This window comes from Dendrobates tinctorius, unplaced genomic scaffold (assembly GCF_039654945.1).
Source record: "Dendrobates tinctorius isolate UK_male_01 unplaced genomic scaffold, ASM3965494v1 ptg000201l, whole genome shotgun sequence".
NCBI lineage: Eukaryota > Metazoa > Chordata > Amphibia > Anura > Dendrobatidae > Dendrobates > Dendrobates tinctorius.
In genome coordinates this window covers 4,127,367-4,151,573 of record NW_027361868.1, presented here as the reverse complement: position 1 = coordinate 4,151,573, position 24,207 = coordinate 4,127,367, and the positions used below count along the sequence as shown (strand labels likewise).

Genomic DNA, 24,207 nt, shown 5'->3' with positions numbered 1-24,207 from the left:
AATCGTAACAGGCAAATGGTCGTGGGGACCGACTTGGGTGGGGGCCGCGATGGTTCAAGCCTCCTTTACTCGGCCCTGGCCGACTCCTTGTGGCCGCTTTCTTGGCTTTGGACAGTTCACCCTTAATACTCTGTATCTCTTGCTTCACCTCTTGTACCCAATGGGGTTCGCTCAGGGTGCTTACGGATGCTTCGATACTCCGAGCCATCCCCATGAGGACCGTCACCTCTGCTCCTGCTCCCGAACCCGTGCCTCCTTCCCTATCTCTGAAAAGGTCAGATGTGGGTCCTCTTGCACCCACTCTAGCAAAGCCTGTCTTGTCAGGGTGTCTCGTAACCCGGTCACTAACAGGTCACATAATGTTATGTCCACGGTCCCCACGCCGACTCCATCCTTCCTTTCAATGGCTAAAAACAGTTCCTGCAAAACATTCATATACTGGGTCACTGTTTCCCCCTTTTTCTGCATGCGTCTAAACTTCTGGGTTCTCAGTTCCCCCACATCGGTCAGGTCCCCATAGGCCTCTTCTAAGATCTGTAACACCCTGACGAAGGTGTTTCGCTGCCCCCGGGGCCTCAACATTACGGTATCCCGGGATTCCCCGTCCAACGCCATCAAGGCCACTTCTGCCTCTAGGTCAGGGGTAAGCGGATGCATCCTGAATAATCCACGCATTCGCTCCGTCCAATTCCCCAGCATAGTATTGCTGCCGGAGAACCTGGGTAGATTGCTTAGCATGGCCCCCAAAGAAATGCTGGGCCGGGGGCCCTCGTTGTCCGCGCTCGGAGACTGCATCCTGCCGACTACGCCAAATGTGGTAATTGCAGGTACGCAGGATGCAGTGACGAGTCGCGAGACAATTTGGTGCTTTCTATAATAACGTTTATAAGACTAAAGGGAACATTCCTCAGTCTTGGCTTGAACACCAAAAGGGGTAACACAGGTTGCCCTCGCAGGGGCTCTAATACAAGCAAACACAAACGGGTAGAACACGACTACTTCCGGCAATGGCCGGTCACAATAGGGCCGCGGTATGGCCGACTACGGGTCCATAAATATATAGTCAACTTAGCCATCCAGACATCCCTCGCCATTCGGGATGGTGGTCTTTCGGCGTAGTAGTCGCTGGGCCCAGTTGCTGAAGCGTTGGCAAAGTCTTTGCGCACTCCGGCGCGCTGATGACACTGAAGCCCCACAGGTCCCGGCGGAGTCCTTGGACGGTTGGGCCGCAGTCCCCGGACTGGGGCAAGCGGCAGCGATGTAGGGTGGTGAATCACAGACCACCTGCGCAGCTAACGACTCTGTGTCGGTCTGCTGACTCATTGTTCCGGGGATTCCCCGCCTCCTTTATACTGGTCCCTCCGCCAGCCCATCTGTCTGTCACAACGGTCCGTTCTCGAACTCTGTCCCCCCGGGGACAGTTTCCCCTGGAATCCAGATGACGGCTCCCTTGGTTCCGGCCCGGACACTCGACAGGGGGCCGTTCCTCCCACACTATGTTTGGTCGTCTTCTACTTATTAGATCCTGCTGATGCTGCACTAAAGGAATTTTACAGTAAAATGTCATGAAACACTCCTAGTATTACACAAAGCATGCTAGTCGTTTCAGGTGAAAGCTCAGAATAAGCTTCCGTGTGTCTACCTGAGGAATATCACTATTTCTGGCATTTAAATGACTTCAATTCTGCCATTTTTCACCAGTTTTCATAAGGATCTATCTTTAATTTTCAGTTGTCTCAGAACTAGTGGGCAGAAACTAGCTCTTATGTTGTACCCTCTACATAGCACACAGATAAGTAAGGCTCTCTCATCTCTTTGTAGTACATGTTCAGAAGCAACAGCAGTATGGAGGACATTTTAAAGCATTACTGAGCAGTGTAGACGTGAATCCAGTTCTAGTGTGAGATAAAACACTTAATAATAATTTTAATTTTCCTCAAATTTTACAAAGACCCATATTCTCAAAAACATGGATTCTTTTCAAATTCAGCAAAATTAACACCAGCTGCAGGAGCCATTTTCTCGAACTGTAGAGGGCTTGGTACAGTAAATGGTTAAAAAAATTACAAAAAATACTCAACACACAGATCACCAATTATTGCTCTTCTGTCACTATGTAGTACACAATCAGAAGCAACAGCAGCGGCATAGATGACATTATACAGCAATACTGAGCAGCATATATGTGAATCCAGCTCTAGAGTAAGATTAAACAAATACTAATAATCTAGTAATTTATTTGAGAGGGTTGGAATTCTCAAAATTTTCCTCAGTGCCTGTTCTTTTCCCCTATTCCCATTACACACATTCTCCTCAGAGGTCATGGCCTCCAGCTCCACTAGGCCTCAGATGTGACTTCCAGCTTCACTAAGCCTCAAGCAAATTGCGTCATGACGTTGGTACGTTATGCCGCATGTCACCCCAGTGATGGCACAGCACAGTGACATCCGATGCTTAGTAGAGCGAAAACCACATTTTTTTGTGAAGAATCTGATGACAATGTATGAGATTTGGGAAGGGGAGAAAAAGACGTGCCGAGGACCAGATGAAAGGCTGTAGGGATGGGGTCAGTATTAAATATTTTTTTACATCCTATGTGTATTATGTCCTGGGGTCTAGAATGAGTATTATAAGGAACAATCAGTTTGTAAAGAATGACTTCAATTTTGTCGAGAAAAATCCATGCGATTTGGACAAACCAGGTCTTGGCGGATCTGATCATCTCTACTGGCCATAGAATTTTATATCTTAAAAGGTAAAAATTAAACTTTACAGAAGAAGACTTTTTATAATTGATCATTCCCAACTGAGGAAAAAAGTTAGCAAATGATTGATGACCCGCAGCATAAATAAAAATGTGTGTCATTCAGGTGCTTCTTCATTCCCACACTCCTAAACTCCCGCACCCCACCACAGGAAGTCCTACACCCATTTTTTTTCTACTTCCTTATTTTCTAAAGCTGTGACTACTCTCAATCTAAAGGGGTTTTCCTCTACTAAGATTTTGATACCTATACTTAATCTTAGTCTTCAATATGATATCATCGGGGATCCGACACCAAGCACCCTCACCAATCTGCTGATATCTGGAGTCGACTCTGATGGACGTTCACACTGTATGGAAGTCAGAACACTATAGCTCTGCTCATTGTATGGTGGTCAAGCTTAAGTACTACAGCTCAGTTCTCATTGAAGGCAATGTTATCTGTGCTGCAGTACCCTAGAACAGCAACTACACAGTGTTGGGAACTGTGATGTTCCTGCTCCGTACACGACCTTCCATTGTCCGCGGCTCCAGGTATCAGCTGAGTGGTGAGGTGTTGAGAGAGTTCATCAATAAGGATAAGAATTCATATTTTAACCTAAAACATCCCTTTTCAGACTCTAACTTACTCTTTTAGAATCGGCATATTCCCACTTGCCATTGCTCTCCAGTTGCCCAATGGAAGCCACACTCACTATGTTACATACGGCTCTTGGTCACGTCTCAATTGTAGCATTATCAGTTCAAAACCTAATTCAGACATCAGTGGGGGGTTTTGCATACAAGGTCAAATCAGTTGGATCCGATTTTCATCCATTTTTGCTCCATGTGTTCATATTTACCATCAGTATAGAATCTGTTTTTCTCATGTGAAAAAATAAAATCCATTCTATCCATTTATCTATCAATTCAAGGGAACCGGTCATCAGTTTTATTCCTTATAACCCATGCCCATCACCTTTAGAAACATGTCAATGGGGTTCCTATGACCCCTTTGTAGCCTCATAGGAGCCTGAATACATCCCAAAACTTCTTTTACTCATATCACACTACATGCAAATTCTGCGGTCCGGTCCACTGGGCAAATCCAGACCACGTTCAATGCTGCCCCGGTTCCTTCAAACGCCGCCTCATCTACCTTGATGGAAGTGAATGACATTTCCTACGTCATCTGTACAGTGCTTGAATCCTTACGCCTGTGCAATGGAATCAGAGACCAGCTCAGGCGCGGCTCACTCTGCACTAATGAGCAGCCAGAGAGGTGGTGGAGGCATCGGATTAATTTCTATGTCACCAGCTCCCTGGCTGTTGATTAGGAAACAGTGAGCCGCACCTGCTCAGGTCTCTGATAACACTGCGCAGGTGCGAGGATTCAAGCTCTCTGTGGATGATGTAGGAGATGTCATTCACTTCAATCAAGGTAGAAGAGGGAGCGGGGCCGCATTGAAAATGATCTGGATTTGCCCATTGGACTGGACCGTGCAATTTGCGTGGCGAGGCGAGCCTGCGCAAGTCTCTAACTTCAACTGCGCAGGTGTGAGACTTTGAGCACAGTGAGGATAACATAAATCCAGCTCCATCAAGATAGAAAAAGCGGCGCTTGGAGGGGTTGGAGTGGCGCCGAGCCCAATCAGGATTCGCCCATTGAACCAGACGGTATAATTTGCTTGCAGTGCGTGACGTGAAAAAATGACTTTTTTTTGGAGGTGTACAGTAGAGTTGAGCTAATTTTTCAAAATTCAGTTCCAATTACGATTGGCGGCAAATATTGTTTTTGCAATATTCACTGAACACAGCCAAAAGTCATTGGAGTGAATGGGAGTAGAAATGAACGAATATGGTCATAATTGATCGTCAAACATAAATTTGCCATGATTAAGGCACCAGTATGGCACGAATATGGCAAATTAAGATTCGGCAACCGATTCCGAAACATATTCGCTCAATTTTAGTACAAAGGGGTCGTAGGAACCCTATTTGCATGGGTTTATAAGTAAAAAAACTGGTCACAGGTTCCCTTTAGACAGTGAAAAACAGCACTCGAATACAACACAAAAGAAATCTGTGCGCCGTTTTTTTCATGGACCTACAGATTCAAATGGACGGGTTCGATTCGTCACTCGAATCAAAAACATAGGCGAAAAGCCCCGTAGACGATAATGTGTATGTGTTCTAATCGGAAACAATATGGCTAGGACACGTAGATGAAAAACAAATGTCTGAATGAGATCTAACTAAAATATATTGTTTTACCCATGAGAGAGAAAAAAACAAGGATAAAAAAAAGAAAGAATAAAAAACACAAAAACATTCAAAAAGTGGAAGCTTTTTTTTTAATATTGCTCTACCATCATCCTGAAAGGCATAATAATTTGACTTACACATCTGAACTGATTGAAGTTACAGAATCATGTCTCCTTTTTGCATTTAACAATATATACAATATAAAATAAATACATTTACACAAATGGACATATTTCTGGAGCACATGGTATGATACACAGCACAAAAATATACAGTTGATTGTATTACAGATGTGAAGCCCGTCGATAACTATAGACATGGTTTTATTTGTGATAGTGGTTACGTTGCAACTCCTGGAGTATTATAATCATCTTATTATTATATTATTCTTTTTTTTTTTCATAATTTTTACTTTTATTTTGTTCCTTTAACAATGGCTGTCTCTGAATGTTTTTCCTAAGAAAGGTAAACCTTGAAGATTAAATCACCGTTACCCGTTTTCTCTTTAAGAAAATTAGCAGTTTACCATTGTCATACTTTTATTATTATTATTATTATTATTATTATTTTATTTTCACATCGCTAAATTGCAAAATAGTCTAATAAATACAACTTTTTTCCAAATTTGATTCAGATATCGATTGTGACTCTTCACGGCCGTGTAATCATATAGCTTTAAATAAAGAAAAAAAAAAAAAACAACAACAACAACCCAGAAATAATTTAAAAATTAAATTAAAAATCTAAATAATATAAATTTACATTTTGCAAATCATACACCCTTTTTTTATATATATATATATTTTATCGCACCTCATGCTATAAATATCATATTGACAAAAAATTTAAATAAACAATGTCCACACAAGGATTTATTATAAAATAATAGAATTTTTTTTTTACCCATTTCGGGGTGAAGGTAACTAAATCCTCCTCTTTTAAATTTGAGATAAAATGCAGCATTAAAAGAATTAGATTTTTTTTAATGAGCATGGCAGTATTATAAGTGTTTAAAATTTCCAACCCCAAGAGCGAACAGGGTCTAAAATAATGTATTAAAATTACATTTCATAATTTTTTTTGGTGCGGTTGGGGAGGATATTTGCAATTGTAATCTTGCAGGCTCGCTCGGAAATACTCATCTTGAGTATGCCGTTATACCCCGGTACAATGGAGTCGATTTTTCTCATACATATATATTTCTATATATAATAAAAACCTAAAACAGTAAAGTAAAATATAATAATAAAATAAAATAAAAAAATAGAAAATAAATAATCTCATTCAATCAGCACCGTTTTTTTTTTTCTTTCTCCAAGGAGTAGTCAGATTTTAAATACTTGTACAGGGACGTGCCAATTTTCTGAATACCTATCAGAGCTATATTTAAAGGTACTCGCCATCTGAATGAATCGCTAATGATGAGTAATCTAAAACCACACTACAGTCACTTCTCTACTGAGAAACCACAATCTACAATATAATCCTTATATAGCTAATGGTAGATACACAGTATTTATAGGATCAGGCTGCCGTGTTTCATCAACCCGTTGTATTCTGTTTAAAGCACACCAAGTAGCAATAGTGTCGGGACTTTTTTTTTTGCGCCAAAAAAAAAAAAATTAATGGTTTTGCAACAACACAAAGCGAGTTATTAACAGTTGAGATGATTCGGAAGAAGAAGAAGAAAGCCATATTTACAGCGCTTGAAAACTGAGCTTAGTTAAATGTAGAAGTAGAAGATATATTTGGTGTTAAGAACCATTTAAAAAGTCTTTTTTATTTATTTTTGTCAGTTTTGTTTATATTTTTTATGTTTATTTTTATTTTTTTCGAAAGCCTCGAGATTTTTCTCCTGTGATTTTTTTTCTTTTGTTTTTTTTTCAACTCGGAGTTTTTGTGATCTGCCAAGGTATAGTATTTTTTGTTTGTTTGTTTTCTTCGAAGACTATGACGAGGACAACCCAAAAAGATTAAACTTCCTGTAGGATCCTGAAGAATTGCACATCCAATATTGCCTCTAAATCCTACCCTGTGTCTAAAAAAAAAAGCGTACATCACAAGAATCGAAAAGCCACAAGGAGAACGAGACAACAGTTTTTTTTTTTTTCTGGAAATGCAACTGAGAAATAATAATATAAATAAAAAAAATATATTTTTTTTTTGGGGGGGGGAGTGTAGGAGGTGGTTAATACAGCAAACAGGAAACATTGAAGAGCTGAACTATGATTTTTTTTTTTAGTTAGATTACAATTTTAATCACATTTGTGTACATATAACATGGGCGTTCACATGATACAGGGAGCAACTATTAACACTGATATATTGGCAGAGCGTGTAGATGTATTGTAGGTAGCTGGAATTTTTTTTTTTGTCAGCGGAGGGGGGGAATAGGTGTGGGATTACATTAGATTACACCTTTTTTTTAACAGTCTCATACAGAAACAGATATCATGCAGGGGGTTGAGAAACCGCACTGACTGCTTTAGCTATCCGTAGTAGAAAAAAAAAAAAAAAAGAAAAAAAAATTACAATAAAGTCTTATATTAATTTCTTAAACTCGTCTGATTATTACATATACATACATATGTATATATATACTTTTTGTTTTTTTTCCAGAGAGTTTATTGCTGGCCTTTGCATTACCTGCAATATTAATATATTATTTTACATATTCATTATTTTATTTATTTTTTTTTTTACAATTTTTATAAATCGCAACCTTCATTTTTTCTTAAGACACCGTAGCAATTTCCAAGCGTCCTCGTAGGGAAGTGTTAAGCAGATAAGACTATTTATATACATCACAGGTGTAATCTAATATCGTGTTTAACAGAACAGGTAGGCTAGGCTTTACGGAATAAGAAAATGAAAAGTTTTTTTTTTTGTTCTTTTTGTTTGTCTTTTTTTTTTTTTTTTTTTGCTTTTAACCAGACTGGCACACAACATTAATTGCATCCGTGGTAATATGCACCATCCTTCGACTATTGCTTGAATAAGAGACATATCCACAATAATTATTCAGTAAATGGCTGAAAAGTGATAAAGCTGGTACAAAATAATCAACGTTTTATAACAATTAATTAAAAATAAACAGTTGTAATAATTATAATTTAAAAAAAAACAAAAAAAAACCTCTTCCTTTAAGGATAACAATGTCCTTATTGTTTGTCGTTGCTCGAACCCATATCATTTTTTTTTCTTAATTAGTAATATCCGATAATTAATATTGCATGAATGAATAAAGCTTAAAACTATTCCCTGAAAAAAGTCACATAGTACCTAACCGAGAACATATATTTTTTTTTTTTGGAAGACTTCAAAAAAATCAAAGGAATCAAATGGTTTGGGTGGCCAAGATGAAAAAAAAAAAATCAAACCAAATGAGGCAACCAATGACATGTCGCTCAGGGTGTCAAATTGCTCCCAAGTAATCCTACAAGTGCAATCAGTCACTTTTAGAATAAATATGCAACTTTTTTATTGATTTCTTTTCTGTCCCAGATTCCACTTGTTGTTGGGGGCCTTGTGGTCCATATTAAATTCAGTAGCATCCTATGGATTTCTGTCCTTTGGCAGGGCTGGCTTCCATTTCTCTTAATTAAAGACTTTTTTAAAGTTTTTTTTTTTTTTTTTTACTCTTTGTTTAAGTTCAGCAGCAGCAGCAGCAAAAAAAAAAAAAATTGGGAAGAGGAAATTTCAGCGCAATTACCGCGCAGTGGAAAAGTCGAAAGCTGCTCCAGTCTTGCTGCTTCTTTACGTCAGTGCAGTCACTCGCTTCTGATTCAGTACATTATTTGCCATAATAATTAGACGTAATTTATCTTATTTATTTATTTTTATTTTTATTTTTCCCATCAGTGGTGCTATCGGGTCACCAAAGATTGTCGTAGTCAGACCTTGGCCTCAAGCATTTCCAAAAAAAGTTTATGCATAGGAACTTTCCCCTCCAGTTTGATGTTGTAGAAGTGTTGGACGGCCTTGGTGGACGTCTGTCGAAGAAGTGGCAAAGTCATCAAGAACTTGCCAGCCCGGCGAGGGTCTTCGATGTGTTGGCCAGCTTCGTAATCCTGCAGAGCCTCGTGTAAGACGTCTTGGAGTTTCTGGACAGCTTCGACGTCTTCTATATGCATGGAGTCTGAGAACAGTAAAAAGAAGAACACAAAGAAATCATTTAATAAAAAATGTAATAAAAAGAAACTTGAAAAAAAATCATTGGTGTCTGTTGTAGAGGATGTTTGGTAATTTTGCAGGATTCTTTAGGCACACAAGATTTGGTGACATTCAAGACGCCCCACAAAAACAGGTTAGACTTTTCTACTATTTGCTTTGGCATTTAATTCATGCTACTTCTTAGGGTGCAAATTTTTTTTGTGTGTTTAGGATTTGCGAAACTACAAAAAAAAAAGGGTGATAAATTGTGAGTGAGACGGAGACATACATATCTAGGGGTGTGCACAGTGGCGACTTTGTGCACTTTTTTTTAACTGAGATTGCTGACCTTACAGTGCATATATCAAACAAATCCAAGGCTCCCATCTACTGGCAAAGACCAAAAAGTCATGTTTTCGACTTTGTCCAAAAGTTGTGAGTCTTAGTTGTACATATCTAAAGGTGAACTCACTGCGTGTTTTGAGCTTGCGCTGACCTGTTTGGTGCATGTTTTTTCGTTGAGATTGCTGACCTTACAGTGCATATATCAAGCATATCAAAGGTACCCATCTACTGACAAAGACCAAAAAGTCTTGTTTTCGACATTGTCAGAAATTTGCAAGTGAGTCGTAGATGTAAATACCTAAAGGTGCACTCACTTTGTATGTTTTGTGCTTGTGCTGACCTGCTGACTTCAAAGTGCACGTACCAAGGATATCCATAGCCTTCGATTCACTGATGGGGGGCCAAACTGCCCCTATACATGTTAGGTGTCTATTTCGGCCTACAGCTGTCTCATCTGACTACTCCAAATACAGGAACCCTTGCTCTGCTGAGTTTTCCTGTGTCTTCTAAAAGCCACTGACAGATGTCTCTCTTATCTCTTAGAGAACAAACGGATCGGCAGTCCTATATTGGATACGCCGGATCCTTATCTGACCCAAGATCATCTGTCCGGGAAAGAGTCGTGAGGTCCAATACACATTAGAGCTTCATCTGAAACCGCTAATATTTGTGGGTTTGGCTGACGCAAAGTCTGCCTTTTGGCTTCCATCATTTTTGCTCTCTAATTCATCTTTTTTCCCTTTTGGCTTCCACCAGGCTGATTTTTGACTATATGCAATTATTTTATCATGGAGGGTCTATGGGTTTCATATACCACTATAGACTTGGTTTTTCAAAACTGTCATCTGCCATCCGCACTTCCCCACCGCCACTTTCCGAAGGACCAGAAACTCATTATACAACAGAACAATTATAATGTCATCGTTAATGAAGGGCCGTTACCTGAAGAGCTACATTATCTACAGCCGAGAAGGCCTAAGCAGCTCTCATTGATTATTAGGAAAGAGACATATATTGCTAAGTGAGGCCTAAAAGGGTATTCCCATCTCCAATATCCTCTCCCAGTAATGCCTTGCGCCTTAGACCGGAGATGGCGTCACTCTCGTGAGAGTGCGACGTCATCAGCGGTGTTTCGTGCAAAGCATTACTGGGACCGCGAGGCCGGGCGTGTGGAGTGGAGATCGCGGGCTGTCGGAAGGTGAGTATATAACTATTTTTTATTTTAACAGAAACCATGCATACCAGGAAAAGGGGGTGAGGGGGACCACGCATACCAGGAAAGGGGGGGTGAGGGTGACCACACATACCAGCAAAGGGGGTGAGGGGACCATGCATACCAGCAATTGGGGGGAGGGGGACCATGCATACCAGCAATGGGGGGAGGGGGACCATGCATACCAGCAAAGGGGGGTGAGGGTGACCATGCATACCAGGATAGGGGGATGAGGGTGACCATGCATACCAGCAATAGGGGGGAGGGGGACCATGCATACCAGCAATGGGGGGAGGGGGACCATGCATACCAGCAAGGGGGGGTAAGGGTGACCATGCATACCAGCAATGTGGGTGAGGGTGACCATGCACACCAGGATAGGGAGGTAAGGGTGACCATGCATACCAGCAAAGTGGGTGAGGGGACCATTCATATCAGGAAAGGGGGGTGAGGGGGACCATGCATACCAGGAAAGGGGAGTGAGGGTACCATGCATACCAGGAAAGGGGGGTGACAGGACCATGCATACCAGGAAAGGGGGGTGAGGTGGACCATGCATACCAGTAAAGGGGGGTTAGGGGAACCATGCATACCAGGAAAGGGGGGTGAGGGGACCATGCTTACCAGGAAAGGGGGTGAGGGGGACCATGCATACCAGGATTGGGGGGTGAGAGGACCATGCATTCCAGGATTGAAGGGTAAGGGGACCATGCTTACCAGGATTGGGGGGTGAGGGGTACCATGCATGTCAGTATTGGGGGTGAGAGGACCATGCATATCAGGATTGGAGGGTAAGGGGACCATGCATATCACGATTGGGGCATGAGGGGACCAAGCATACCAGGAAAGGAGGGTGAGGGGACCATGCTTATCAGTAAAGAGGAGTGAGATGACCATGCATACCAGGATTGGAGGGTGAGAGGACCATGCATACCAGGATTGGAGGGTGAGGGGACCATGCTTACCAGGAAAGAGGGGTGAGGGGGTCCATGCATACCAGGAAAAGGGAGTGAGGGGACCATGCTTACCAGGAAAGAGGGGTGAGAGGACCATGCATACCAGGAAAGAGGGGTGAGAGGACCATGCATACCAGGATTGGAGGGTGAGAAGACCATGCATTCCAGGATTGGAGGGTGAGGGGACCATGCTTACCAGGAAAGAGGGGTGAGGGGACCATGCATACCAGGATTGGAGGGTGAGAGGACCATGCATTCCAGGATTGGAGGGTGAGGGGACCATGCATACCAGGATAGGGGGGGAGGGGTACCATGCATATCAGGATTGGGGGTGAGAGGACCATGCATATCAGTATTGGGGGGTGCATTATTGCATTATTATTAAAACTTCATAAATAAACTACATACATATTCTAGAATACCCGATGCATTAGAATCGGGCCACCATCTAGTAATAATAATAATAATAATAATAATAATAATAATAATAATATAAATATTAGCAAATACCGCCAATTAAAAATGTAGTATAGTTTTTCTTAAGACAAATGGAGCACTAAATGGCAGTATATGGAGGGACCCTCAATGTCAATGTAGAGGCAATGCATACAGGGGAAAATAACCTCATGATATGTTAACACATAGAGCATCGTATGGCGGTATATGGTGGGAATATGAATGTCAATGTAGAAGCAATGATTCCAGAGGAAAATAAACACATAATATGGCGCCACATGGGGAACCAAATGGCAGATAATGGTGGGATTCTGAATGTCACTGTAGGGGCAGTGCATTAATGGGAAAATAGCCCCATAATATAGTGCTGCATGGAGTAGGATATGGCAGTATATAGTGGGACACTATATGTTAATATAGAGGCAATGCATTTAGAGAGAAATAACCTTATAAATGGTGGTACATGGAGCATCATATGGCAGTAGATAGTTGTACTCTAATGTCAATAAAGAGGCAATGCTCATATGGCAATATACAATGGGGCTCTCAATGTCAATGTAGAGGGCACGGAATTCTATAGTATGGTACCGCATGGAGCACCATATGGCAGTATACAGTGAGACTCTCAATATCAATGTAGAGGCTATGGAACGCTGTACAGGGTGGGCCATTTACATGGATACACCTAAATAAAATGGGAATGGTTGGGGATATATGAACTTCCTGTTTGTGGCACATTAGTATATGGGAGGGGGGAAACTTTTCAAGATGGGTGGTGACTATGGCGGCCATTTTGAAGTCGGCCATTTTGGATCCAACAAGTGGCCATAAACTTGTAAATAACTCAGTGTGCTATCAGTGTGTCAAGAGTGGGAGAAGAGGGTTGCATTGACAATCCAACACAATGGGCAGCACATTGAACACATTTTATAAGTGGTCATAAACTTGTAAATAACTCATGAAAGAATAAAGTTACGTTAAAACCAAGCACACCATAGTTTTTCTTTTGACATTCTCAATAAGTTTGATGTGTCACATGACCCTCTTCCCATTGGAAAAAATAAAGTTGGATCCAAAATGGCTGACTTCAAAATGGCCACCATGGTCACCCCCATCTTGAAAAGTTTCCCCCCCTCCCATATACTAATGTGCCACAAACAGGAAGTTGATATCACCATCCATTCCCATTTCATTTAGGTGTATCCATATAAATGGCCCACCCTGTAGTATGGTACCGCATGGAGCACCATGTTCCAGTACATAGTAGGTCTCTCAATGTCACTGTAGAAATTATGGAACCGTATAGTATGACACTGTATGGGCCACCATGTGGCAGTATATAGTGGGACTCAGAATTTCACTTAGAGGCTATGGAACCCTAGAGAATGGTACCACACAGAGCACCATGTGGCAGTATATAGTGCAACTCTGAATGTCACTGTAGAAGCCATATAACCCTATAGTATGGTACCACACGGAGCACTATATGGCAATATGTAGTGGTATTCTGAATGTTAACGTAAAGGCCATATAACCCTATATAATGGTACCACACAGAGCACCATGTGGCAGTATATAGTGGGTCTCTCAATGCCAAAATAAAGGCCATAGCACCCTGTAGTATGGTACCACACGGAGCACCATGTGGCAGTATATAGTGGGAATCTCAATATCAATGTAGAGGCTATGGAACCCTATAGTATGGTACTGTATGGAGCATCATGTGGCAGTATATAGTGCAACTCTGAATGTCACTGTAGAGGCCATATAACCCTATAATATAGTACCGCACGGAGCACCATGTGGCAGTATATACTGGGACTCTCAATATCAATGTAGAGGCCATATAACTCTGTAGTATGGTACTGCACTGAGCACCATGTGGCAGTATATACTGGGACTCTCAATATCAATGTAGAGGCCATATAACACTATAATATAGTACCGCACGGAGCACCATGTGGCAGTATATACTGGGACTCTCAATATCAATGTAGAGGCCATATAACCCTATAATATAGTACCGCACGGAGCACCATGTGGCAGTATATACTGGGACTCTCAATATCAATGTAGAGGCCATATAACTCTGTAGTATGGTACTGCACGGAGCACCATGTGGCAGTATATACTGGGACTCTCAATATCAATGTAGAGGCCATATAACCCTATAATATAGTACCGCACGGAGCACCATGTGGCAGTATATACTGGGACTCTCAATATCAATGTAGAGGCCATATAACTCTGTAGTATGGTACTGCACGGAGCACCATGTGGCAGTATATACTGGGACTCTCAATATCAATGTAGAGGCCATATAACCCTATAATATAGTACCGCACGGAGCACCATGTGGCAGTATATACTGGGACTCTCAATATCAATGTAGAGGCCATATAACTCTGTAGTATGGTACTGCACGGAGCACCATGTGGCAGTATATACTGGGACTCTCAATATCAATGTAGAGGCCATATAACACTATAATATGGTACCGCACGGAGCACCATGTGGCAGTATATACTGGGACTCTCAATATCAATGTAGAGGCCATATAACACTATAATATGGTACCGCACGGAGCACCATGTGGCAGTATATACTGGGACTCTCAATATCAATGTAGAGGCAGAGACTCGTGTGTAGGTGGAATTTTTCTACAATAGACAAACACTACCCCAAAGAGTTAACTGCCAGAGAGTCAGCTCTGCTCCATCTGCGTGAGCGTGATGGAGATCCCGGGCTACATACAGATATAAGGCAGCCGTATGATCACCTTAACGCCACATAAGGAATCTACATAAGAAGAGAACTAGATTTTTCCCATTTAAAGTCACAGCTACAATATTGCAAACTGCTAATTGCAAAATCAATTAGAAAAAAAAAAACAAAACAAACCAAAAAAACAGAAAATATTTGTAAACCCGGTCACGCATCCCGTGTCTCTCAGGGGGGCAATTTGGGCAGAAGGTCTCATTTCACTTGAGCCGCGCCAAATCACAAGTCGTCATCCACAAGTAAGCAATAGCAATCTGGTTTTTCATTTTTCAGAGCGGCTGAGCCCAGCCTGAGATTGATCGTCGCATATGGCCCCAGAAAACAAACTGTCAATACTCTGAACGCTTCAGAATCTGAACAAATAGCCGTCCGCCCATCGAGGCCGCTCGTTGCATCCCATTTAACAGATTTTATTGACAGTTTCCTTCTTGTAATTAAAGGGAAAACTACTGGCCAGAAACCAAGATAAAGTTCAAAGAAAGGGTCACAACAAAAGCAGATGGAGGGGCACGGCGGGCCTGTCAATGGTACACGGCCTCGACGCGCGTTATCGACACGCGGGTATCTACTGATCAGCATGTGATTAAACGCCGATCTATAGGCAACTGCATGCAAATACTAAGAGGGACATCAAGGCCCCTAGGAAAAGCGTTAGGAGGAGACCTGAAAGCCTAGGGATCTTCGCTCATCTCGTCCCCTTGTCTGCTTCGGCGCTCTAAATGCTTCGTTAACCCTTTGCTGTTGCATGTATCGGTCTAGTCGATCGGATCGGCTCTTTTAAATGATGGCGTCAATAGATCCACGAACGCTAATTTTTTTTTTTAACAGCTGTTTGCTTTGTTTAAATTGATCAAATGGACGCAAGATCGGACATTGCATTGTTTGTTGTGATTCCTTGTCTACCGCCCCCTCTATTAAAGCACATGGATGATGTCACCGTTCACGACCAGACCCCACTATATTAAATAAACTAAAAAAAAAAACAGCGGATGACCCTCTGAATAGTCGAGATGTAATACTGCATTCCACCTCTAGTGGTCGCTGTAAGGAAACTGTATCCCATGCAGCTTCCCCCAGGAATATCAGTTTTTCATTGGCGGAGGTTGTTGCATGTGTTGAAACGACCCTTTAAGAGGCAGCTATGAACTATTGATTAAATTAATTTTTTGTGTTCATTTTTTAAAAAATTGGCACTGTTATATTTAACATATTACAATCTGGATTAAAAATAATAAAAAAAATAAAATCTTGCAATTTTCACATTGGCTACTGAGGATTTTTCAAATTGTAACTTCCTGTTTAAGGAAACAACACATGCACATTAGCAGCAATGAACAGACTCTGGCCTTGTCTTTTGTATTGCAGCATCTAATGAGTATGTGCAAAGGTCATTGTGAAGGGAGGAGGAGCAGGTGGGCTGTGACATTGTCTAGTGTGAATGGTGTATATTGTGTTATCTACTGTATATAGAGGTGTTATGAGTCATTGTTCAGGATGGGGAGGAGGCGAGCTGTGACATTACCTATTGTGAATGATGGATCCTGTGTTATCTACTGTAGATAGAGGTGTTATCAGTCATTGTACAAGAGGGGGAAGAGGTGAGCTGTGACATCACCTATTGTGAATGATGAATCCTGCTATCTACTGTATATAGAGGTGCTATAAGTAATTGAACAGGAGATGGAGGAGGTGAGCTGTGATAAAACCTATTGTGAAAAATGGAACCTGTGTTACCTACTGTATATAGAGGTGTTATTAGTCATTGTACAGGAGGAGGAGGAGGTGAGCTGTGACATCACCTATTGCAAATTATGGATCCTCTGTTATCTACTGTATATGGAGGTGTTGTCAGTCACTGTACAGGAGGAGGAGGTGAGCTGTGACATCACCTATTGTGAATGGTGGACCTTGTGTTATCTACTGTATATAGAGGTGATATCAGTCATTGTACAGAAGGAGTAGGTGAGCTGTGACATCACCTATTGTGAATGATGAATCCTGCTATCTACTCTATATAGAGGTGTTATCAGTCATTGAACAGGGGGTGGAGGAGGTGAGCTGTGACCACCTATTGTGAATGGTGGATCCTGTGTTATCTACTGTATGTAGAGGTATCATCAGTCATTGTACAGGAGGAGGTGAGCTATGATATCACCTACTGTAAATGATGAATCCTGGTATCTACTGTATAGAGAGGTGCTATAAGTCATTGAACAGGAGGTGGAGGAGGTGAGCTGTGATAAAACCTATAGCGGTGATATCTCTTAATGTGATTGGTTGGATCCTGTGTTATCAGCGGTGTATAGAGGTTATTGTAGTCCTGCCTCTGATAATAATGACACTGTATGAAAATTGCAAGATGACTAGTATTGTTTTTTTTTTGTATTAAAGATGGTGCTCTGAAAAAAATGACAAAAATTTGAATCACAAAAACCTGATTTAAACAAGTGGTCATTTTCTAATTTCTTCACTTTATGTTTCCGCCTACAGAACAGCTAAATTCTAAGTCCTGGAAAACATCATATCAAAGTAATACTTTAAACCAACCTGAGTTAGCGAGCGCTATAGCTTTAAGAGTCACAAATTCTTCTTTCTCTAATTTCATGCTCTTATATTTCTTGACAAGTTGCAGGATGGCGTTGTTCAGTTCCAGCAATCCTGCCAGTTTCGACTGGTCTTCATCCATGATGTAGTCTTCGGCATAGACCAACTCGTCCTCGAATGAGAGAGATCGGAAAACTATGCCCAGTATCAAGATCTCCATCCATGCGCTCTGTAGGAGACTCATCTGATCGGCGAGGGACAAGGTGGAGAATCCTGGAAGAATAATGAAAATGGCATAAAACCTCAGGAAGGTTAGAAAAAAATGCCATCCAGAATGAGAATGATATTATATATATCATTATCTATCCATCCATCTATCTATCTATCTATCTATCTATCCATCTATCTATCTATCATCTATCTATCCATCTATCCACTTGTCTCTCTATATCTTGATTATTTTTATTTCTGTCGTCGGAAGAGCTGCATTCCGTGAACCATTGGTAAATCCACCGATAAGATAGCATATGCAGAATAGCAGTTGTTCTGGGCAAATGTCTGCTCTTGAGCGGTAATGTTCTCATTTACATGACTTTCCGATGGGGAGTTAATAGATGTTACACTCATTATACCAGACTGTTAATTTTCTCAATCACATTGCCGGCGATACAGATATATACTGTAGGAAATAATTCCTTGGCCTGTTGGTAAAATGCGTACGTTTGCCAGTTGGCACCTAACAATGACAACGACTTAATAAAATCATCAACGGGGATTAGAAGTGATTTTCTTAAGGGGGTCTTAAGACGTGTCTGGAGCTTATATTGAGCGCCTTGTGAGAGAGAAATCCTGCAGAGAAGGAAGCCTTTCCCAGTATCCATGCGCACGTCTTTTATTTCATGGTAAAGAGATACAAGAAACCTTAAATATTAGGTTAAAAGGTAGAAATACAGAATAGAACAATGGGTAGAAATGGACTTGTCTTTAGCAGAGGAGGAATCTATTTGCACTATATGGTTTATGCCCAAATAACTTTTTATGCTCCACAATGCAACATCCCCCAATTTTATGCTAAGGCCCCTATTGTGCACCATTTATAACACTGGTTTCCTTATGTAAGATGGGCCATGGCGCCCCAATAGGCACAAGGGCTGCATCATCTGTAGCTACAGCCCTGACAGAGGAACAATCTAAAGTTCCTGACGAAAAATGGGTTCCGTGCTGCCTCCTTCCTGTTAGCGGGCCCCATCAAACACTAGAGACTCTTACATTTGCGCCCCTTATATTTAACCCCCTGTGACTTCCCTCATAGGCACATAAGTTCCATTGCAAATTTCTGCACCCCATCCACACCAATGTGCAAGATGAGCAAATCAATTTGAGGCAAATCAAAATTGCCTTGAATTTCACAGAATTTTCAGATTTGTCAGAATTAGAATTTTGGTGTTTTTGCCAAATACAAAAAGGCTGGAAAGACTGAAAAAAAAATAGTAATAAAAAAATAATACTCATCTGGCCCTCAACTGTGTTCTTTGGTAACTAGGGCGGTCTTCACTGGTTCATCTTTGGGGTCTTCTAGCACGTGACATTTTTGGCATCTCCTGCGCTGACTTGGCCTCGATGTCATGACCTGTGTTGCCAAAACTAATAGCACATGGTCTAGTCATCACAAGAGACACCGGAGATGCCGTGTACCAGAAGACCCTGAAGATGGCCCAATGAAGACTTCACCAGTGGCTGGACCACGGAAGATGACCAGTCTGTTCTGGGGCTGTGTGAAATGTCAGGTGAGAAACAAGTGAATATATATACTTTTACATATTTTTGTTATGTTCTGGGGTTTGGATTTCCTGGACAATTTCAAGAACAAACTGTCAAATTCCAGTTTTGACACAATCTCTAATTTCTAGTAACCATTATATCAATGGTCCCAAACCTTTTTAACCTTGAGAGCCACATTTTGCTCTGAGAAACGGTCGCGAGCCACAATTTGTACGAAGGAATTAAAGAAGTCATATTTCAAGTAATAACGGATAACTAGTTATTATATGGTTCTCATTAGTGGTTAGAGGGTTATTCTAGTTATTGGGGGGTCAGAGGGGGGAGTGTATCTACTTCTCTTTTTATACTATATCTGCATTTCTTTCAGCCAATATAAAACTTTCGTCAATCACGTTTTAGAAACTGACTGGTTCTGGGTGCAGCTCCCTGTACTTGTCCACCGAGCGGACGGCTGCAGGAACCTTCTGCTAGTTTTTTGCACGAGTCTGAAGTGTAAATCGGACCATACTACAGCATGCGGCCAGGTGTTTTACATTTTCCTCACATTTGGCAAAATAAGTTTGTTTGAACGCACCTTAAGAATGAATTCCAGCACCGACCATGAATTTTCAGACTGAATGTTGGACTTCTGGCCTGGGCTCACCAGCCTCATAGACATAATATGAGACTGTTAAGTTGGAGACCTGCAGTCAGTCCTTAAATCGCAGCTTCAGACCTTGATATATCAAGGTCTGAAGGCCAAATTCAACCAGCCATGTTTTACACTCCAAGCACAGACCGTGGCACACAGAGCAACCATGGGACTCCTGCACTCTACTTTTTTTTCTTCCCACGCCCAAGAAAAAACTGATCAGAACAATCGGACCATTTTACTTGGAAGTGGAGAAAATCTTACCCTCAGACTGATACTGCACCGTATCAATACACCCTTATATCCGCCATTTCTGCAGTACCGGAGTTGTGACTAAAGGGGTGATGTCACGTCAACAGGGTGCGTCACCGCTCTAGTCAACAAGATGCGGCTCGCGAGCTACAGGTTGGGGATCCCTGTGTTATATCTAAGCAACCAATATCTGTAGCCATAAAACAAATCATCACGCAATTTTTTTAGTCCTCATTTACATTATTCTTCTCTTTTTTTTTTTACTATATCCTATTATGAAATACATTATGGCGGTTTTATTTATTCTTTCTTTTACATTATTTCACCTACAAAGCACGCTTACGAAGTACTACTGTATGAAAATTTCCATATTTTTTTTCCCCCTTTCAGGCAGATGACGGCACAATCTGTACAAGTAATAAAAAAACAGAGCAATATTGTTTCCGTAGCCTAAAACGAGATTTTATCCAATTCCCGACAGATCTTGCGAATACATTTATTGGATGAGATTGTGAGCCACGAGTTCACCAAACGCTCAGTGTATTTTGCCACAAATCATACGCCGCTTCCTCTTTACAAATATTAGTTTCTGCAACTGAAAAAAGGAAAACGTTCTTTCCATTAGCTCACAATGCGAAGCTTCCCCCCGTAGAAGCGAGATTTTATTTCTTTTTTTTCCTATTCCACTGCAGTAGCAGATGGACAGAGAATATAGCCTACAGCACCTTCCGACGACGGCCTACTCTCCCCTCCCGGGCACTGCTGTTAGTAAATAATTAGATTTACACATTCCCCAATCTCCCCACATCTTTCTACTGCATAATTAAAAGTGGGATGATTAGGTTATTGAATGGAAGGAGGAACTTTTTTTTTTATTGAGGTCCATTCATGATTTTATCAGGGCCAGCACTTTTATAGTTGTCACGAGGGTGCAGGCATCCAATTTTTCTTATCTGCCTGATTAATACAAACGCTGTTTCAGGACGCATTAATTAACAGATACAAATCTACGTTCTCATGGAAGGATCAATACGAAGAAGAAAAGAAGCATCAATGTGAATTTAGTGCTGATGATGGAGAAGACACTCCATTGACGTTTACGTGCAAGGAAATGCTAAAGTTTCTCCGCAATCCCTTTTGTCCCTGCCGTTTACAAATTAACAGGTTTTTTTTTTTTTTGTGGCTTTTTATTTTTTTTTTCTTGCAGGCGTCAGACAGATTGTTGGGATTTAATTAAGCAAAAGGTGGTAAATTTTGTCACAAAAAAGGGCCAAATGTGTAAATCTCTATAGTTTCGTTCCATATGGTCAAAACTTTTTGTACTTTTCCTAAACTTATGTATGACCTCCGATTTTTTTTCTATAAGTATGGGTCATTGGACTACTAATGCTCCAGCGATCAATGAGAACTCTTTGTAGCCGCCTTTTTTTAAGAAAAAAGGGAAGTTGTTTTCAAAAAGTTTTTGCCTTTTAAAATATGCTGTAATATTGGTTGCTTCTGATGGACCATCGGAAGCAGCCTCTATCAGAGAAGATTTTACAAAGGGAAAACTTTTTTGATTGCTTGGTTGTTTCTCATAGTCGTACTCCAATGGAAAGGACGATAATCTCATCTTGTACACCCCTATATCTGCCACCGCTCCTCATACAAGATGCAATTCTCATCCCTTCAGTGTTTTAGTATGAAGAGAGAACCATCAGAAACAACCAATTTTGCTCCAAATTTTCCAAGAGTAAAAATTTTTCTAAATCAACTTCTCATAAAAGAGGAGGGTTGAGAATAAGTGAGCTCTTACTGACCGCAGGAGAACTGACAGGCTCTTATTCGATTTTCTCACCGGTCTTGGTAAAGAGGCATGTTGGAGTTACGACAAAATTTTGAGACTTTTCAAAGCGTTTCCGCCACTTTTTGAGCGTAGAAGCTCTGATGAATCGGAGGCCTTAGTCTTTTTTTTTTTTACCTATACTCATGCTCTATTAGAAGGGATCAGAACCCAACTTTAACCTACTGTATGTGCGAGAAGTGGACGAATATTACCCGAGATCTTACAATGTAAAGATTTTTTAAATCAAATTTCCTTTCTGCATCCCAAAAAATGATAACTGGAGAGGTCTCACTGACCGCAGGAGTACTAGTGGTCTTTTTACCTATAGCTATGCTCTAATAGAAGATAGAAGAGAATCGTACAGCTCATGAGAAGCGGTTCACAAGAGCAACAGAAATTACACAAGATTTTCCAACTTTTTGAAATCGACTTCTACATACAAAAGGGGGCTTAAGACACTAACGTTCTCACTGACTGTAGGAGGTTTAGCAGCCTTTTACCTCTAATTATAGATGAGAATTACATCATTCACTGTCTACGAGGAGCTGACCATAAAGCCCCCGTCACACATAGCGATCTCGCTAGCGAGATCGCTGCTGAGTCACAAGTTTTGTGACGCAACAGCGATCTCACCAGCGAGATCGCTGTGTGTGACAACGATCAGCGACCGGCCCCCCTGCCGGGTATCGCTGATCGCTGTTGCAAGGTCTGGACATTTTTGGGGTCGCTGGTCTCCCGCTGGTCAGCACGCATCGCTGCGTGTGACAGGCGGGAGACCAGCGACCAGCGAGCAGGAGATGGTAACCAAGGTATACATCGGGTTACTAAGGGGCGCGCAGCGCCTAGAAACCCAATGTGTACCTTAGTTACCAGCGCGCTGATGCAGGGAGCTGGTAACCAAGGAACACATCGGGTTTCTAAGTGACGCACGCCCCTTAGAAACCTGATGTGTACCTTGGTTACCAGCTCCCTGCATAAGCGCGCTGGTCCTGATCGCTGGTGAAGCTGCCTGTTTGGCAGCTCACCAGCGATCACATAGTGACTCACCAGCGATCCTGACAAGATGATATTGTTGTCGGGATCAGTGGTGAGTAGCTATGTGTGACGGGACCCTAAGAGTAACGGATATTACACAAGATTTACGAAGAGTAAAAAAAAATTTGCAATCAACTTTCTTTTGTTAGAGTGAAGTTTTTTGAGACAGGTTGGACGCACAAAAAATGCAACAGGGTGCGTCCGGCGCGCCTAGGCGCACACTGCAAAAAAACGCATGCGCACAAAAACGCATACAAGCGTGCAAACGCTAGACCATGCACCCCCATGTTAAACATAGGGGTGCATGGAGCATGCGCATGGACGCGCATTATGCACTGCGCTAAAAAACGCTAATGTGAAACCAGCCTAAGATGGGATTAAAAACACTAGATTTCTTACTGGCCTTATGTGTCAGAAAGACATCTCCCAATATTTCTAAGAAAGCACACAAAATTTCATTTCATGTTACCACCAAAGGGGTCATTAATTATTTTATCCGGAAGATGTGGCAAAATTCACAAGAGCTGTATTGTAGATTTGTTGAGTCTGCTGTGGATTAGACGCATTGCGAAAATGAACTCACTGCATAAAAGGACATGTTGCAGATTTCAAATCCACAGCGTGGGCCTATTTCCATGCAGGCTTTTTACACATTGTGGAGCAATTTTCTTTTACATATGGTATGGGTAAGGTTTGTTAATAGCTCATCCATGTTGAGAAGACTGTAATACTCTGTGGATTGCACACCTTCGTTAGAAGAGTCAACTGAAGCTTAGCTGTTTCACGAGGTGTTGGGAATCTCTGCGATCAGATGTAATCGGGTGGTAAGGACCCCAGCAGCAGGTGTTTAATTCCCCTACAGCGCCACCACAGGAGAAATAAAACATTACACAGTTCCAATGAACTGCCATTGGACTGTAAAAAAAAAATGTTCCCCCTACGACAGTTTGCTTATGGATGATTTATATGAGAACGGGAACAATGGGTTGTACATTGTCCAGAATATACATAGATTAATTAAATGGAATGTTGATAAATCAATAAGGTACTGAAACGTCTTGGTCAATAAACTGTCCTATGAATATTTCATATAAATGGCTCCTATTATGTGTTCCATGTAATCTTATAGCACGTAGAGGGAATCTTTCATTAGTCATTAAGTCATTGTAATTTTTGCATATTCCCGTAGGAGATTTAGCTCTCCATATCCTTCATATATTTTATCAT

The 24,207-nt window shown here is 41.3% G+C and overlaps 1 protein-coding gene across 8 annotated transcripts in view; it reads right to left on the bottom strand.

Annotated features, from left to right (window-relative positions):
- Window positions 1-5,078: 5,078 nt before the first annotated feature.
- ESRRG (estrogen related receptor gamma) overlaps window positions 5,079-24,207 on the bottom strand; it is a 1,000,720-nt gene continuing 981,591 nt past the window's right edge. For all 8 annotated transcript variants that reach the window (XM_073553352.1, XM_073553347.1, XM_073553348.1 and 5 more), the window contains 2 exons: window positions 17,459-17,728; window positions 5,079-9,146 (listed from right to left, as the gene is read on the bottom strand). In XM_073553352.1, coding sequence (XP_073409453.1) covers window positions 8,902-9,146; window positions 17,459-17,728 — 515 coding nt within the window. In that variant the 3' untranslated portion in view covers window positions 5,079-8,901. The remainder of the gene's footprint in view (window positions 9,147-17,458; window positions 17,729-24,207) is intronic.